At 38.2% G+C, this 18,524-nt stretch overlaps 1 protein-coding gene across 1 annotated transcript; it reads left to right on the forward strand.

Annotated features, from left to right (window-relative positions):
- The first annotated feature begins 417 nt into the window (after window positions 1-417).
- spa17 (sperm autoantigenic protein 17) lies at window positions 418-17,317 on the forward strand. Its single transcript, XM_053506918.1, has 8 exons — window positions 418-489; window positions 1,136-1,319; window positions 3,419-3,480; window positions 3,577-3,635; window positions 4,025-5,390; window positions 9,301-9,453; window positions 12,162-12,360; window positions 16,413-17,317. The coding sequence occupies exons 2-8, from the start codon at window positions 1,166-1,168 to the stop codon at window positions 16,460-16,462; spliced, it is 2,043 nt and encodes a 680-aa protein (XP_053362893.1). The 5' UTR covers window positions 418-489; window positions 1,136-1,165; the 3' UTR covers window positions 16,463-17,317.
- Window positions 17,318-18,524: the final 1,207 nt, after the last annotated feature.

Below are 18,524 nucleotides of genomic sequence, written 5' to 3' on the forward strand. Positions count from 1 at the left end.
GAAATATTAATTAATTCATTAATTCACTTATCTTCTATACTGCTTATCTTGTACAGAGTTACGGGGCCTGGAGCGTAACTTTAGGCACGGGGCAGGGTACACACACAGGGTGCACACAGAGTTAAGGCAGGAATCGAACCTGGAAAAATTTTCACATCCAGCATAAATATTTAAATTAATAATTTAAATATGCTTAATAACCTTTAAAAAAATTAATAATAATTAAAAAAAAATACACTGGTAACTATGTTTTTTATACACATAGGTTTTAAATTCTAAGCGTGCCTACCATGGAAAAAGCAACCGAAACTAAGTATTAAAGCACGAAGGTAAAAGCAAAAATATTCTTTTTATTTAAACACCCGCCTTGACTCGCCTTACGTTTGGTCTACGTGTACGCGCATCCTTTTCGACCCAACTGACTTTCCGTTGTTGCATTCGGTTGCTTAGCGACGCATGACAACAAACGGAAGTTTTGGAAACGGAACGGTAAGGAATAACGGCGAAAATGGAATTATAGAGAGGCGTAAAAAATATTAATAAGTCAAGTAAAATAAAAAGCGGTACGTTTCTGTTTTAAGGATCCAATTTTTATTGTAAAAAGAAAAGAAAAGAAAACGAGGCTATAAAGCTGTGTCAAACTAAATCACCATCAAATATTCTACATCCTAAAGGATTGTGTTTTACTTATTTTCTATAGGAATGTTTTATTTCCGGTATGATAGATGATATCTTACTGTATTAATTTACACTGAAAATTGGCATCACAGTTTTTTTTGGGGGGGGGACAGGGATCTTACAAATAAATCAGTTAAAAGTCCTTTTTTATTTGTTTGTATGTTTTTTTTATTTATAATTAGGTTTAAAGGGGACACCTGTTTCCTCCCACAGTCCAAAGACATGCAGATTAGGCTAATTGGTCTTCTCAAATTGCCCATAATGTGTGAATGACCATGTGTGTGTGTGTGCCCTGTGGTGGATTGGCACCTTGCGCAGTGTGTACCCCGCCTCATTCTCTAATTCTTCTGGGAGAGGCTTTAGGCCCCCCATGACCTAAAGGGGTATAGACGATGAGTGAGTGAGGGAATTCGTTTTATTGTGCTACGTGTGTTTTATATTTTTCTTCTCTTCCCAGCCCAAGTGTTGAAATCTGATCATTTAAGAAATGGCTGTGCCTTTCTCGAACATCACCCTAAAAGTTCCACATGGATTCAAGAACGTCCTAGAGGGACTCGCCAGGGAGGTACTGAGAGATCAACCGGAAAACATCCCCGCATTTGCTGCAAAGTACTTCACAACACTTCTGCAGAAAAGAGAGGGTAATTTACTCCGATAGTGGGTAGAGTGACTTGCATTGTATCTGTCATCATGGTGTCCTGGGATGTAAATTCTAAACTGATTACAGAATTTAATAGACACAGCATAAACCTCATAGCTTTAAATCTGAGCTTGGGTTTCCGTGTTCACTGAATTTCTCCAGGTCCTCCGGTTTTCTAACCTTCTCCCAAACCAAAAATGTAGGTGGATTAGCTTAACTAAATAATTGCCCCCTAGATGTAAGTGTGTGTGTGTGTGTGTGTGTGTGTGTGTGTGTGTGTGTGTGTGCTCCCCTGATATCCTTACCATGGTGTATTCTCATCTTGCATCCAGGGTTTCCGGGAAAGGCTTACTATCCTTATAGACCCTGACCAAGATAAAACATGTCTAAAAAAAAGTAATGTCCTCTATACAGTATTTTGTTTATCTTCCAGCTGCTCCCATCAAGGGGTCTCCACAGCAGACCATCCCATCTGCACACTGGCACAGGTTTTTTACACCAGATGCCCCTCCCTACAAAACCCTTCCATTATATCCAAACTTGGGACCGGCACTGCATCCAGTGGCTGGGGTTTGGGCATTGGGTGGGAAATAAACCCAGTGTACGAGTATACATGATCTACAATATTTTACCACCTCAAATGCAATTATATATAATGAAAAAAAATCTATTTCAAAAATAATTTTAAAAAATCAATTTTGCAGTCAGTGTGGCAATATATGAATTGCCCCACAAAAAATCATGATAGATAACTGAATTTTCCTCCATCTCATTTAAAGTATGACAGACTCCAAGCAAATTAGCGGAAGGGATTTTTTTTTAATCTTAAGTTCATTTTATAAGAATTTTTAATAGTGCTTTTTCCCTTAAAATTTATGGGAAGATATTGGCACCCCAATAATATACAAAGAATATACAAACATACTACACAGTCTGTTTGGTCTGGTTGTTGTTAATGGTTGTGTGCAGTTTTTGTATGTGAAAATGTTGTCCACTCAGTATCTGGATTCTTTTTCAATTAACTGTAGTTATATTGTACATGGTTGAGAGTAAATATTATATGTATTATTATAATAACATAATACATAAAATATTTTATTTATGAGGTTAATATCAATAAACCTTTTTTATACAGGATTTCTAAATTGCATGTAATCTTAAAAAATTTTAAGCCAAAAATTTCATTTTCAAAAAAATAAACAAACAAACAAAAAAAAAACTTAACCCAGATGTTTGGGTGCCTTGATTACGGCATCTTCCTTAAAGTTTAAATGAAAGCTTCATCTACACTTAATATTTACTGCGTTAAGAAATAATTGTCCGATCAGCCATTGTGGCAACATTAGCTGGAAAACATCATGCAAATACAGGTTAAGAGCTATAATTAAAGTCACAAAGATCATATTTTTCTTTAATCATAGCATGGATGTTAGTACTGTACCAATGGCTAACACATACTCACCCAAATCAACTACAGCTCTATATCAACTGCATTAACTGCAGCTCTTGATATTTATCTTTTATCAATTCTGTGCATTGTGTACCACATAATCAAACTGACATGACCATGTTTGGAGTATAGCATACTGTCCTTAATGATATTAAAGTTACTGGTAATGCATTATAAACCCAACATATAGAATGATAGTGGAAATGATCCTGTTATTTACAGTATTTTTTATCTTATTCATTCATTCATCATTCATTCATTCATCTTTAAAAAGTATTTGATCCTGATTAGGTCAAAGGTGGATCTGAAATAATCAATGTGAGGACACTCATTCACACCTTAGACAATTGAGCGTACCCTAACCATTCCGTCATGTTTTCTGCAAGGTGGAAGGAAACCGGGAAATCCTGAGAAAACCCACATAAATAAAAGAAAGAACATGTGAAGCTCCACCAGAGACTCTGGAACTGTATCATGGCAACCACTGCACCACTATGGTGCTTTTTTTTTTTGTTTAATCATATTTGAGGAAAAGTCTATAACTGCACTATTTCATTGTCCACTTTTTATATTTGTTTGTGCCTTACTGATGATGCTCTTCAGTTTGTATTTATTTTGCCTTTTACGTAGTTTGTGTTTTTTTTGTCCAGAAAGTGGCCTGGATCCAGCTAAATGGGTTGAACTAATGGAGCACAGGTTCTCCACAAATGAGGTGGGTTGAATAGATCCTGCGGCATCTTCGAGCAAGAACTTATCTATCACTGTTTATCACTGTTCTTGGTGGTTTGTATTTTTATTCTTTAAACAGGATGCAGTAAACCAGGAAAAAAGCAGCCCGGACAAAGAAACTGGAAGCCCTGTGTATGAGTGAGTCTGATTTCTCCATGACTTGACATGAGAGGCACCATCGATCGGTTCAGATCCAGTTTCTTTTGACATAAAAGGAAGGACAAAATGTAGGGAAAAAAAATTGAAATGAATCCAGATTTTTATGTCTTGTTGTGTTTCTGTATTTTATAGTTTCTCATAAAATGTAGTATATTTAACCGTGGGAGCATTATGAACCACGGCAGTTAATTATATCTTAATCAATGTAGATTTTCAGCAACATTGAATTTAAATCGTTTGTTCAAAAGACTAATCATGGTACCCGAATTCCACACCTCATTAATTATCGTTGTGATGCGTGTTTGCGCTCCTGCTTTAACTTAGCCTGCGTTATAAATCACTCTAAATATTCTTATATGTATTTTCAGAGACAAAGTTTTTCATGATGATTCATATGAAAATAATGAAGACGAAATTACCCAGCTGACTCAGATCTCCTCTCCGTCATCTGAGATCCTTGATACCTCTAAAAGCAATGAAGAGACAGAACCACAGTCAAACAATAAGTTAAATAAATCAAAGGATGAATCAGGGGCAACTGATTCTCAACTTAATCTGGGTTTCTCATACAAAGGAACTGCAGATGTTGATATATGTGCTGAAGAGCTAAATAAAATGGAAATGGCTGAGGAGAAAATTCTAGAAAACATACAGGGGCCTGCCAGTGTCGATGAAAAGAATGAGGCCCCAGAAAAAGAGCTCGATCCCATAACTCGGTCATCATATCGTGGTCTTGCAGATGTAGATGTGTGCTCTGAAGAACTGCAGTCTACTTCACATGAGGAGGAACACACTGAGGGTGGCAAAGATGGGACTGCGACCGATGCGAGTGTTATCCCTCCTTCAGAAAGCCCAGTCGAGCAAGATGTCCTAGATACCCAGGATGAGTGCACTCCATCTGGTACGGAGACTTCATTTTATGTTGAACAGGATGCTGATGAAGAATTAAATGAGGTTTCGTATACTGAAAAAACAATTGCTTCCTCTGTTAAAGAGGATGCAGGAGAAACTGGTCATCTGTCTGAGGATGCCAGAGAAATGAGTAATACTTTGGTTGATGATACCGGCCCAGAAATTCATACTGCTGATCAGCTACATGTAAACGAAACAGCAGAAAGTATCGGTGTGTCAGAAGTGGCAAAAACTTTTGATGAAAAATATACAGATGAAGTACCACTGGGGTTTGAAAACCAGCAAGCAAGTGACATTTTGTCAGCTAAAGCTACAAGTGAATCATTGTTCACTGTAGAAAAAGCCAGTCTAGCAGACTGGAGCAGCGAAGATAGACCAGGAGCGGATGATTTGGCAAAAGTAACATCTGAAGTTCAGGAAGGAAATAATGATAGTAAAAGTGTCACTGAGTTCCCTGCTGCCAGTGGCTTTTCATTTGAGGACGTGAACAAAGATGACACTAGGACATCTCAGCAGGATGCAGATGAAGTTGAGGAGATAAATGAAATTGAGAAAGAAAATAATGATGTGAATGAGCCAGAGACACAGGAAGACGATTTGTCTCGCAGGCCATTATCTCAGGAATCTAACAAAGCTCTTCTTATTCCTACATCTGAGCAAACTGAGCAGCACATGGAGGTCACCGATAAACAAGCTGCTACAGGTTCACAAGAGAACACAGAGGAACCTGAGACAGCTATTGATTATAAAGAGTCTGAACACCAAGAAGACATAGCCCATGAGGCCACACTGGACACTGAGAACAAGGAGGCGGACCAACAGGTAAGATGTAGAAATAGTTGTTTTTTTTCTGAATTTTTTGCCAAACTGAGAATCCAGGATAAGTGATGACCTTATCCTGGATTTAGGCTGTTCTAATTTTTGTCCCAAGCTGAAATTTAAAAATAAAAACCTCAAGGACATGTCTGATCAACAGCAAGGTGCGTCTGTTGCAGTCTCGAGAGATAGGTGATTGAAGATGCCCCTGAAATAGTTCAGTTTCTGGGTAACAGACTGCAACATTCAGACACATACTGTAGGTCCAGTCACTCAGTGCTACAGTGCTGTCAGTAGAAATAAAAATCACAGAGGGGAGTCTCATCCTAGTGATTTCAGATGATGTTGAAACACGCAAAGTTAATTTCTATATGATTCTTGTAGTAGGAAGTTTGGTGGAAAAGGATTTATAAGAGTTGCCATGGAAACATGGTACCAGCCGTTTCTCCTCTAACTCAAGATAGATGCTTTTATTTATTTATTTATTTATTTATTTATTACCAGATATTCATCACTAAAACATCTGATTTTTCTTAATTATTATTATTAGAAAAAGAAAATCCACTGTCTGGTATGGAAACCCAATTAGATCAGTAGTATTTGAACATCTGCAGGGGGTAATTGGATGTGTGCAGCATGTTCTCTTTGTCTCCTTCCCTCTTTACAATGTAGGTCATCTAACCTAATCTATATCACATCCAGCAACTTTTCATTTCATTTTGCAAATGGATGAAAGGCATTTGATGATATCAAGGCACTGGATTTATGGTTATCTTAATGTTGCCATTAATGTGAAGTACACGTCCGCTGAGATATTCTGAAAATCTGGATGAAATTCAATATTTAACAGATAGCAAATCGTTGAGATATTTTTGCCTTGGTATGTTTTTTTTTTTTCCCACAAGTTAATCTAGTTAGAGAGTAGCTGTAGGAACAATGTGTAATGCTCCAGTGTGTTAGGGATGGATGGATTTGGTGCTGCGGCTTGGCAGAATGCAAACGGGTCAGAGAAGGAATATCTATTGAGGGTCTAGACATAGAGGCTGGGCTTTCAGCATTTTTTTTTAGCACATGGTCGAAGCTTTTTTTTCTTTCTTCTTCTACTTCTTTTTTTAAAAATACGAAACACTCTATGGTCCTGGCAGAACGAAAGCTGGATGATAAGCAATTTCTTACTGCCTCTAGGCGATGGACAGCAAGCCGAGAATATTTTTATGGGAATTAGGTTCATTCGCGTAGGCTTTGTTAATGGATGAAGCTACACTGATGCTGACATAAGACCTATAACAATGGTTTCTCATCTTGTTTTGCAGTGATAAATCTACAATGTGCCGACGTTACCAAATCCTCTTGAGGAAAATGATTCTAAGCATCACCTGTCTCTGATTTTTCGCAGCTGGTCCCGGATTCCTGATGAGTCCTGATTTTGAACAACACTCAGCCTTCAGCCCAAGACCAACATAAGCACATGACAACCTGCCAGGGATAACCCCTGGAGGGTGCCTTACACTGGACTTTTTATGTTTCGTGTTTTTTATGCTTGGAATTATACTGTGCACTGTACCATAACCTAGTGTCATTGTGTTCATCTGTTGATTAGTCTGTGATAAATAGTCTTGTTCTCGGTTAATTCTTTGTCTCCCATCTGATCTGATCTGATCCATTCTGTTGTTGTACTACTGTTTTGTTTTTTCTTTCCTATATTCATTTAAAGTCTACACTGTAACCTTTCCTGACACAATCGATACCATGCTTTGTTCAGTTCAATTCAATTGAAAAATACATTATTACTATATGCATGAATAAAGTACTGTAACATGAGACTATATACTGAATATACATTGTAAGGGATGGTATAGAGCAAATGTGGAAGGGGTTTTATTGAGGGTCCAGAAGGAGCTTTTTCTGGCACAAACCCACACCAGCAGGATATGACAAACACACCATATGGAAAAGCAAGATACACCAATCTCCATTTGGGCTGATTTTTATCAGTGCGCTTCACTGACATGTCTGTAACACATCATTTGTGTTGATTGAGTAGGTGCATCTAAAATACCTCTATGGTTGTAATAAAGGCTCCAAAATTGGAGTCTAGACACACGCTGCTTAACCGTAATAGTTTCACTGCTGAGTTTTTTTTTTAATAAATATTACATTTGATCCTTTCTTAATATCACAACCAACTATCACCAGCAGTGAAAGCAACATGATGATGAAACAATTTTGTTGCCACCTTTTGCATGAATATAGCAAACATTAATCTTCCAAGACAGTAAATATTTGTTGCTTTCAATAACTAAATTGCTGCAACCTAGTTTCTTGCTATTTGTTCCCTAACAGGAGCACACCTATGTTGCATGCACAATTATGTGGTAGCTCATGTCAAGGGCCATGTTTCCATGGTTCATATGGTAGCAATGTTTGATACATTAATCACCAATAACTAACATTTACAAATTAAAATTTTATTTGTCACATACACAGTTATACACAGTACGATATGCAGTAAAATGTTTAAATGACTGCCCATGACCTTAAAAATAAAAGATTATTAATAGTAAATAAATATTTAAAAAAAGGAAAAACAATAAAAAATAAATGTAACTTTACTTACTGTTCTAATTGCAATGTCTTCAGGGACAGGGATAAATATCACAATGTAAATTTTGCTGCCTTTTTATTTTTATTAGATAATGTTAGTTAGCAACGCAGCTATATTCTCTGTGATGCTGTAGTAATGGCTACTAGCAACTTTTAAAGTGGACTGTTTTCTTGCATGTTACTTAGTGCAAGGGTTGACACTGTAAATCTTAATACCTTAAGATTTTATACAACTTAGACCATTGCATCAGGTTTTCTCGCTTCTCTTGCAAGACATACAACACATATATACATTTCAAACAGATTATGTAAACATTTTTTCGGCTTTCATGGACATAGAAAGTGATGGAGTGTGCTTCCGCTGCAGGTTCTGGTTACTCTGTTATCCAGATAGGGTACAGTGTTAGTCTTTGCACATACTGTATAATGGATTTTTTTCTAATTGTCCCTTCACATTTGGTCACTTAGGTTGACCTACTGGGAGCATTAAAGTTCACTGAGACCATTTATTTATTTGTTTTTTTTTAATAAAACAAATGAGACAACATTTTGTGTGTAATGTGGCACAGTGGCTTAGTGGTTAGCACTGTGGGCTCACACCCCTAGGGTCTGGGTTTGAGTGGGTTTCCTCTGAGTACTCCAGTTAACTCTCACAGTCTATTAGGCTTATTCCATTCATCCATCTACAGTAAGAACCTCTGTAGTCCAACTAGGGACCGTTAAGACCAGTGTTAATTTCCATTGTATTTATTCCCAATTTTACCACTATGGTAGGACCTCTGGTTAACGTTCACACGTACATTCACACACTATGTGCAATTTGGGAACACCAATTAGCCTAATCTGCATATCTTTGGACTGTCGGAGGAAACCCACCAAGCACAATGCAAACTCCATGCACACAGACCGTGAGGTGGGAATCGAACCCGGACTCTGGAGGTGCAAGGTGACAGTGCTAGTGATAACAACTAAAACCTGCCTGTTAGGCTAACTGGCATTCCCAAACAGCCTGTAGTGATTGGCACCACATCTAGGGGTACCTGGGATAGGCTCCAGGACCTCAGCGACCCTGTATACAGGATAAAGCGGTGTAGACGATGAGTGTGAGGGTGTTTTGTTATTTCTGTGTTAGGTTTGGGTATATAATAATTTTTTTTAATGTTTTACAATGAAAAGTCATGCCATCTGAGTCAGAGTAATAATAGGAAGGACAGTATTGTGATAGTGAGACATCTCTCTCTCTCTCTCTCTTTCTCTCTCTCCTTTATTCCCTCCCTCCTTCCCTCGCGCGCTCTCTCTCTCTCTCGCGCGCGCGCTCTCCCCCGCTCCTTCTTTCCGCCCACCTCAGCTCGAGAATAATAAGCAGAGCTGGGTGAGAGGCGCGCGCGCTCCAATCTCCCTGTCATCACATTTATCGTCTATTAGTCCGGTACAGAACACATTTATCAGCATGGATTGCCACTGCGTAAGTACATGCCTGCTTTCTGTAGAGAACTATTTACGTAACGCCGTATTGTTCTAACTTATTTAAGTTTCCTTTTTTTTTTTTTACTTAATTATTTATTATTAAGAAAGCGAACCGATTATTTCATGCAACTTCTCATCCGAGATATGCTAAATGCACTGGCATCCTGATGGTCACAGGATGGTCTTTTCCTGAGAATTTTTTTTTTTTTTTTTTTTTTACAACGCGCGCATTTAATAGTGCTTGAAAACAATTTAGCTTTTTTTTTTTTTTTCACTTTAATAGGATTTTCCTGAATTCACTTCCATACTCAGCCTCTAGAGGACGCTATTGAACTCCTTTGTTCTGCAAAGCCTTTTCGGTTCCAAATGCATTCTGTCTTTTTGCGCTCTGCTGGAAAGGAAGGCGTTTTGTAATGATGGAACCAAATAACTCTAACCAAATGGCGTCTTGAACAGTTTACTTGAAAGGTTTATTGTGTCGAAATGTTGCATTATAGTGACCTCTGGTGGTCAGGTTGGACATGATCAGTAATATCATACCATGGATTGAGAAATGTAGCGTGATAAAAGACAGGGGGGTCCTCTTTAGAGATGTTCAAAATAATATGAGTTACCCTTTAATTATTATTAACCATGGTCTTTGCAATGTCTGATATTCCACATGAGGACTCGTATGTCAGTTTTGATAAATCATGGCATTATCCTAAATCAGGGCTAGGCAAGTTCGGTCATAGAGAGCCACAATCCTGTAGAGTTCAGCTCCAACCCTAATCCAATCCAAATGAAAAAGTTAATCATGGTCTTCAGGATTACTAAGGCTGATTTTTTTTTTCAGGGTTGAAGCTAAAATCTGTGGGACTTGCCGACCCTCCTGTCCTAAAGAATGAATAGATGGATTGATGGATGCATGGATGCATGCATTTAAGAAAATCACAATCACTAACTGTGACTGCATAGTTTCACAAGTTTACAACCTAAAAGACATACACTGATATTTTGTGTCCATATTGTCTAGCCCTTATCATTCCTCATCATGTAATTTGACATATTCAGAGCTTTTAAATGGAAAGTTAATTGACCATAAAAAAGTGTAATTGTTTCCATTAAAGGTACACAATGTTGTTTTACCTTGAAGTGTTGTCCATATCGCTCTTTGGATTTTAACATTCATCAATTTCCCCCTTATTAAAAAAAAAAAAAAAAAAGTGTGTTTTCTGAAAACTGACCTCTCGCTATAAGGTCCTAACAGGTTTGCTTTGTTAGGACAAAATATTGATGGTGTTAAATAATCGCATTATCCACAATCACACATTTAGCCTCATCTTCTTAGCCTCGCATTACTGCAATAGTAATGTTTATTATTATCACAATGTTAGTATTAATAATATATTTGTTAAATGTTATTTTGTGTCTAAATTGTACGGCCCCGGCCTAAGGTTTCAAATGTAAACTCACATACTGTAGCGTAAAAACACAGACTTTTAAAGTAACCATGTCTTTTGTGTGAAAATGTTTAGAATCAAGATCACCAATAAGGGGTCTAAGCATATGACTTAAGAATGATGCAGTCTGGATGTTATGTTGGCTTTGATTTTGCAGTTTTATAAGGTTAACATTAAAACTTTGTGGTAATATCTCAATGAATAAAATTTGACAAAGAGAGTAATATTATGATACACCTTAATCGTTTTAAGTTGCCAATGATGCAAGATAAGGTTCGAAAGCAGTTCCAATGACACTTTTTTAATTTGTTGCCACAATGGAATTTGCTTTGAAGTGCATATGATATTTTCCAAAAAAAAAAAGCACAAATGCATTTTACATGACATTCAAGCGCTTTGTGGTATAAAAGTGTAACCCTGGAGCTGCAAACTGGGGCATATCTGTGGTTTATTTTGGTATCTCTAGTCACACCATATTTAACTTAAATAAATAATTTGGAATACCTAAGGAAGATTACATGATCATTGGCAGAGTACTTGTTTAAGAATTCATACATACATAACACCATAAAACCCGTGCCTTTATCTGTGACGTGGGATAAATAATGTTAAAGTGTTCAACAAAATGAAAAGGAGCTGTTTCATTTTTTCTTCAGTGGGTGGCTCCATGCTTCACCCACCCAGGGGCTGTTTCAGTCCTGTCACTCATCCTCTGCTCACCTCCTTTACAGATGCTTGGTGGGAGATTGCATGGGCTCATAAATGCAAGCCTCATAAACACTTAGTATAGTGTAGCCAAATCCCACCAACACAAAGCCTGGGGATTAGGACAGCTGCATGTCCTCCTTTTCTGAGAATTATACTATGTGGGACATGTTTTTACTTCTGGAAAGGTTAAGTAATTATAATCTTCTTTCTGTAAATGGTGAAATGTTTAGGGCCTTAATTACTGAATCCTTTTTATACCTCCAAAAGTAGAGCTTCCTTTTCCTATCTGTTGATATTTATTTTTAGAACGTGGAAAATGAGACAGTGATTTGAACTATTATATAATTGTGTAATATATTGGGTCAAGTATATATTCAATAGGGCACGGAGTCACTGTAAAGAGGATTACAATGGCTGGTGATCAGACTAAGCCCACTAAACTGTGGTGCCGCACATGTCTAAAGATTATTTTAAAGGCACGGCCAAGCAGGACAAAAGACATGAATGTAAATGGATTGGTTACTGAATTTATCCTGTTTGGTTTTTGTGACAAAAGGAGGAGAGCAACCAGCCGCAGGAGGAAGAGGACATCATGGACATCCCCCTGGATGACCCAGAGGCCAACAAGGCAGCCGCCAAGATCCAGGCAGGTTTCCGAGGCCACATGACCCGGAAGAAGTTGAAACCCGGTGATAAGCCCGGGGAGGAGGTGAGCAGCACTGGTGAGACTCTCAACGGGAGCCAGGGGGACGCAGGTCAGTGACTGCCCCCAGTTTCTGTAGACTATAGACTGAGGCCCAGGATTAGTTCTGTAGTTTACATACAGTACATCAAAGTGTTCTTCTTTTCCCACGAACACGTTCCAGCATTTAAAATAAGATCGTCGTCATTCAGGTAAAATATAGAAGTGTGCCTAAAGACTTGTATTATCTTGTGAAATACAAACACTTCAGTTTCATTTGTCAAAGCTTGTGGGAACAATCTGTATACCTTCTTGTATGTGCACTAACACATGCAAAATCCTCCCAACAAAGTCAAGTGGTGCATATAAAACAGAAAAATATAATATATCCAAAAAATATTTAGTCTGTATGCATATCGAATACAAATGCATGATAGGGAGCTATATGCTTAGAAGCTTATGACCATGCTATTAACCTGGCCCCCAAAAGCTGTGTCTCTTTGTGAGCTTACCATGTTTAGTTTTAGTAATTAGCCTCTATGTGACATATTTTTTGCTCACTAGGTCACTTCCCCTCAACTTTTTCTGTTTAACCTGTCAACCATCTAGTCAACCAGTAGGCCTGTGATGCTCTTGCATGGTTGGACCCTAGATCTAATGGACAGAAACTTCTGACGATGGAGCCCAAGCATTTGGTTGCTGGAGATCCCATGATGGTGCCCAATAGAGGAATATGTATTTTTATAAAAGCTGGTGATTGTATGGTGCCATAGAGATACTAGAGAAACAATCACTAGCCAGCTAGATTGATGGCAGTTTAACTGGCTCTGAAATTCTTGCTCCTGTGACATCATGTCTTTGTCCACTCAGATAATGTTGTCAATGATCTACAGGTAGGTGGCATGAGGTCAAGTTTAATGATAATTGGCCTCACTTTGGAAACTTTAACTGCTGGTAAAAATGATTCAACTGATGCACTGTCAAACCTCTACATCCCAAAAAAGGTAGTCCATATCTGTGAAGGTTTTAGAAGGTGCAGATGGACCTCCCAGACAGCTAACTGGGAGAGAATGCTCTGGCCAGCAACTGGCATTAGGTATATTCTTAAGTGTCAGTGTCTTCCCACGATGAGCAGTATTCATTAACTAGGCCAGAGTGTCCTGCTTGTGGCTGTGAGATGGTTGGCAAGACCTTGGTTGCCACTGTTGCTTTCACTAGTTTTTTTGTAAGGTGATCTGCCTTCCCAAATGCATGGTGAGATATTTGGCACCAACAGCCTGGTCAATTATACGGTATCCAATGGTTTGGCCCCTTACACTGAATTTCCAGCCAAGGATTGTGACCCAGTAGTCCAGGAGACATTTCAGAAAGCAAGAGCCCCTAGCATACCCTATAGTCTTTGATGACTTAAAGTAGAAGCTTTCTACTTTTTGTGAATGACATTTCTTCTTCAGGAAAACCCAGTGGATTGCTTAATTCACAGAATCCTGACTTGACTTTTTTTCAGGGACTGCTAGAGTATACATTATATTCCAGATTACTCTAGGGTGACATAGAGGTTGAATCTGGTTGTCCAGTGTTATATCAGCCAAATTAATGAATCAGTCAATTGACCTTGCAGCATCAACTGAAGCTGATCCTGCAGAGTATTCCTCGCTGTGCCTAGTACATGCCCTGTGGTATTATTTAGACCAGGTGGCAGCCATCCAATCCTTAGGCCAACTGTTCATCTGCCATAGAGAAAAGGCATTGGGGATTTTTCATCTTCTAGAGTTACTACCTTTACCAGATGCCTAGCCTATGTTCCACTTTACAAGGCTCATCTCCTTGTCATGGACATTAAAATGCTTAAGAAAACTGCTGATATTTGGAGCATCTCAGTTAGGTCATTGTTACAGAATAAAATATATATATATGGAAATAAGTTTGAAAAGTGTGAGGAACTGTATATAAACCACACTTATTGGATTGTCTCTCTTAAGCAAGCTGGGTTGACAGTGGCCAAGGGAAAACTCCCTAAGATGACAAGAGGAGAAACCTTGATGGAAACCAGACTCAACAGGGAAGCCATCCTCGTTTGGGTAATATCGAATAGCAGGAAATGATTTGCAGTCATAATCTGTTTTAGGAGGCTGGAAGTTCAGTATAACAAGAAAGGTGTTTAAGTTAATATGAAGTCCACTTTCAATGGTGAAAAGGTTTACATCGCCTCTTTAAGTAATATGAACGTACTGTGTTTGTCATGTCAAAACATCTTTCTAGGAAAAAATGGGTTCTTACTCACTCACTCATCTTCTATACCGCTTTATCCTGTATTCAGGGTCACGGGGATCTGGAGCCTATCCCAGGAGTGGTAGGGCACAAGGCAGGGTACACCCTGGACAGGGTGCCAATTCATCGCAGGGCACACACACATACAGTCACACACTACGGGCAATTTGGGAACACCAATTAGCCTAATTTGCATGTCTTTGGACTGTGGGAGGAAACCGGAGTACCTTGAGGAAACCCACCAAGCACGGGGAGAACATGCAAACTCCATGCACACAGAGACGGGAATTGAGTCTGGCCGAAAATCAAACCCGGACCCTGGAGGTGCAAGACGACAGTGCTAACCACTACAGTATAAAAGGAGGAAATAGAACTCTAGTTACACTTTAGTTTTATGAAACATGGATAATCGTTGAGGCTCCTTGTCTTTTGAAACTAACATGGATGGGAATTTTTATTGCAAATTAGGGAGAAAATGTTGGGGAAAAGACAAAAATCTCACACCTTCAGTATGGTAATCTTGTCCCAGTTATAAAGACATAAATCTAATTGTGATTGTGGGTGGCTGAAGCCATTGCAGTTTGTTTTTTTTAACTGGCTATGAAAGTATCGCAAACTAATTTAATATTTTCTTATCCAGTGTTGCGCTTGGAACAATCTTATTCTTTATTGGATCAGATATTTAAAACAGTGACACAGCTTTATCAATGCAAAGCACTGTTGCACTCCGAGCTGTGTCATTCTTTATTTACTCTCCCTATAGTGTCCCCATAGCGCTTTAACATCATCCGTATCCAATCTTCACATCCTTTAACACTCTCCCAAACGCGACTCCATGTGTTTTTAAAAATCAAATCAACCATAAAACCAGCAGAGATGAAAAGGATCTAAATTAATATTGTATATGTATACAACACATTTTTTTATTTGATGCATTTATGAAGAATCTGAACATACTGATGTGGTTTGCAAAACCTGCGATAAAACTAAGTAAAGCGAGTGATTCGAGGTGGAAAGTGGGCCAGGCAATGAGTGTGCGCGTGTCCTTTTCACATCACCAAGCCTACATTTCTCTCCTTCAGCGGTGCTGGTCTGCTTTTACCCCACCTATGAAGCGGACTGGGGGAATTTAGGCCTTTTTCTGTCAAGCAACATCAACCCAGTTCTTTGTTGCTAAGCATTTTATAAATGGAGCTGTTATTTTTATCCTCAGGTGCATCTGCACCACTAAGATCGAGCTGAGAAACTGGGTTCTGTCTTAACTGTGGTGTGGACCCAAAAAAAGACCGACATCTGGCTAGGTGTGCGACTTGTGCCCAAAAAATGATAGACGTTGATGCTGTGATATTTTTATACTCAAGACAGTAAAGTAGTCTTTGAATCCAAACAGGGTAAAATATCATATTGTCATACTAGAGAGATTGTTTATAAAGTAATTTGAGTAAATAATGTGTCTGTTTTGTACATTAATACGTGTAGAAATAGGATCGTAATAGATATTATTTTAGACTTATTATTGACTATACAGTATAGTTTAAATACATGAGACTATAAATTTAATTTATCACAAACATCACTTATAATCATTAATAACATCCTGTAAATTCATCCACCCTTTTAGTAGTCAGCAACCATTATTAGATATCTAAACCATATTATAGTAAAGAAACACACTGAAAAGTAACACTGTTAAATCTGTTGCATTAGTAGCAATATTTCGGCTGATTACTACTAAGTGTGAAAACAATTTTTTCACACCATTTTTACGGTTAAGTGATGATGACGTAACTGCCTGCAATATTGTCAGCAGGGCATGCTAAACCTGTTAAATCTGTTGTGTGTTTTGGACAGCAGGAGGATCAGAAGGAGTAGAGACAGATGAGACATCCGTGCCGGAGCAGTGAGGATTCTTCACTCTGGGGACGGCAGTTCCTGGAGACGTACCTTTTTATGTAGGGACAAGCCGTAGTCATAGGTTGGATCTCATTAATCAGAAATAATATCTCTCATTCTTTATATTGAGTCTATTTCTCTCACTCTTTCTCTCTATTTCCCTCTCTCTACCTAGTCCTCATTTTTCTTTATTTTCTGCTTCTTATCCAGTCTAAGGGAAATAACTGTCCCAAACCAGCATGCATTGGCATCTCACTGGGCATGAACTTGGTGCACTTGTACTCTTACTGATTGTTTGCTAGTCCAAGTGTTGGTGTGAAAGCAACAAGGAATGCCCGTAAAAGTTTAAACATTGTACTGCTCGATTCAGATATATTTTAGACTTGAATTTATGTATCACAGCCGTCTTTTGTATTTGCTATTTGCTTGAAAATTTGCCTTGTTGTAGTGGTTATTATATAGTATTCATTATGTTTAAATACTTTAGGATATTTTTTTTGTCTGTGTTTATAATTTATTGAATGCTACTCTATATTAATTCCTCTTATAAATCTGCTTTACCTTATGATAATCTGTTAAATGTTTGCTTTGCTCCCTTTAATATTAACTTCTCACTCTGTAGAATCAGATTAAAAAAAAAGGATAATCAGAGCTTCCAAAACAGCAGTTAGCATGGCTAGCCTTCTGTTCTTTCTTTCTTTCTTTTTTTCTTTTTTTTAATAATCAAAGTTGCTGTATTTTAAGGAGTTTAAGAATTTTGATTTGACTTGGAATGTATGTTTTATTAATGGTTATGAAGATCAGCTTGCATGTACACAATGGAATGAAGCATTAGCAGTACCCTTAATAAAGCGCTCTGAAATGTTTTCTGTGTAGATGATTTCAAGCTGTTTGCAGATGATCATTAGTGCTATGATGGCTTTTCTTGAAAGAAGCTCAAGCCATAAATGCAAAAGGCAGACTATTAGGCATAAGGCAGTAGCTGAAATATTAATCTACACCACTTTCTCATCGTGCTTCCTTTGGGTTCTCCGAGAAGAAAACAAATCCAATACGTTTCGGCAATTATTTATTATGACCAAATGAACTCCTAACACCTGGCTTCACATCTTCTCATTATTTCGGTAACACCACAGAGGAGAAGGAAGTAGTAGGAAATTTTATTAATTTGCCTCCAAAAACATAGAAGATATCAGAGATAGTTACTTCCATGTATGACGAATACATCAAAGTTCAATGTAGTACTTTGTAGTATTTTGAGAATAAGGAAGCTTAGGAAGTTTTGGTTACTGTGAACATGCAGCTATTTATATTTAATAATTTGTTTAAATGTAAAGCAAAATGACGACCCAGTGGCTTAGTGGTTACCACCGGGTTTGATTCCCGGTCAGGTTCGATTCCCACCTCTATTTGCATGGAGTTCGCATGTTCTCCCTGTGCTGTGTAGGTTTCCCCCGGGTACTCTGGTCTACTTCCGCAGTCCAAAGACATGCAGATTAAGCTTTGGTGTTCCCAAATTGCCCGTACTGTGTGAATAAGTGTGTGAGTGTGTGTATGTGTGTGCCCTACGATGCACTGGCACCCTGTCCATGGTGTACCCTGGCTCATACCCTACTGTAAGTCTCCTGGAATAGCCTCCAAGCCCCCATCATGACCTTGTATACAGGATAAAGTGGTATAGACAATGAGTGTGTGAGTGAGTAATGCAAAATATTAGATGGCACACTGAATTCGCTGAAACTGTTGAAACAGTTAAAACAGTTGAAAAACCCGTTCCTGGCTGACAGGAGTGCGACTCGTTGTGATATTGGAGTGCTTCTGCCATACAATTCAGCATGGAGTACATTCTGTAATGCTTTTCTGGCAAAATGCTTTCCTGGCAAGTAAGTGGTTATTTGAGTTACTTTGCCTTCCTGTTAGGATAAACCAGTACCATTTTTAACTTATCTCTCTCATTAACGAGATGTTTCCACCACAGAACTGTTTTGTTGCTGTTGTAGCCCATTTGTCATGTTCCAGGTTAATGAAATCACATCCTGAATCACAATTCTGATTTTAGCCACTGTGCTTTCC

The sequence above is a fragment of the Clarias gariepinus genome, chromosome 11 (genome assembly GCF_024256425.1).
Source record: "Clarias gariepinus isolate MV-2021 ecotype Netherlands chromosome 11, CGAR_prim_01v2, whole genome shotgun sequence".
NCBI classification, from domain to species: domain Eukaryota; kingdom Metazoa; phylum Chordata; class Actinopteri; order Siluriformes; family Clariidae; genus Clarias; species Clarias gariepinus.

Excerpts from the sequence above, each read along its gene's own strand:
- spa17 (XM_053506918.1), top strand. The coding sequence starts at position 1,166 with ATGGCTGTGCCTTTCTCGAACATCACCCTAAAAGTTCCACATGGATTC. Across the intron at positions 5,391-9,300 it reads ACAAGGAGGCGGACCAACAG|GCGCTCTCCCCCGCTCCTTC; the intron begins GTAAGATGTAGA and ends TCTCTCGCGCGC. Across the intron at positions 9,454-12,161 it reads TCAGCATGGATTGCCACTGC|GAGGAGAGCAACCAGCCGCA; the intron begins GTAAGTACATGC and ends TTGTGACAAAAG.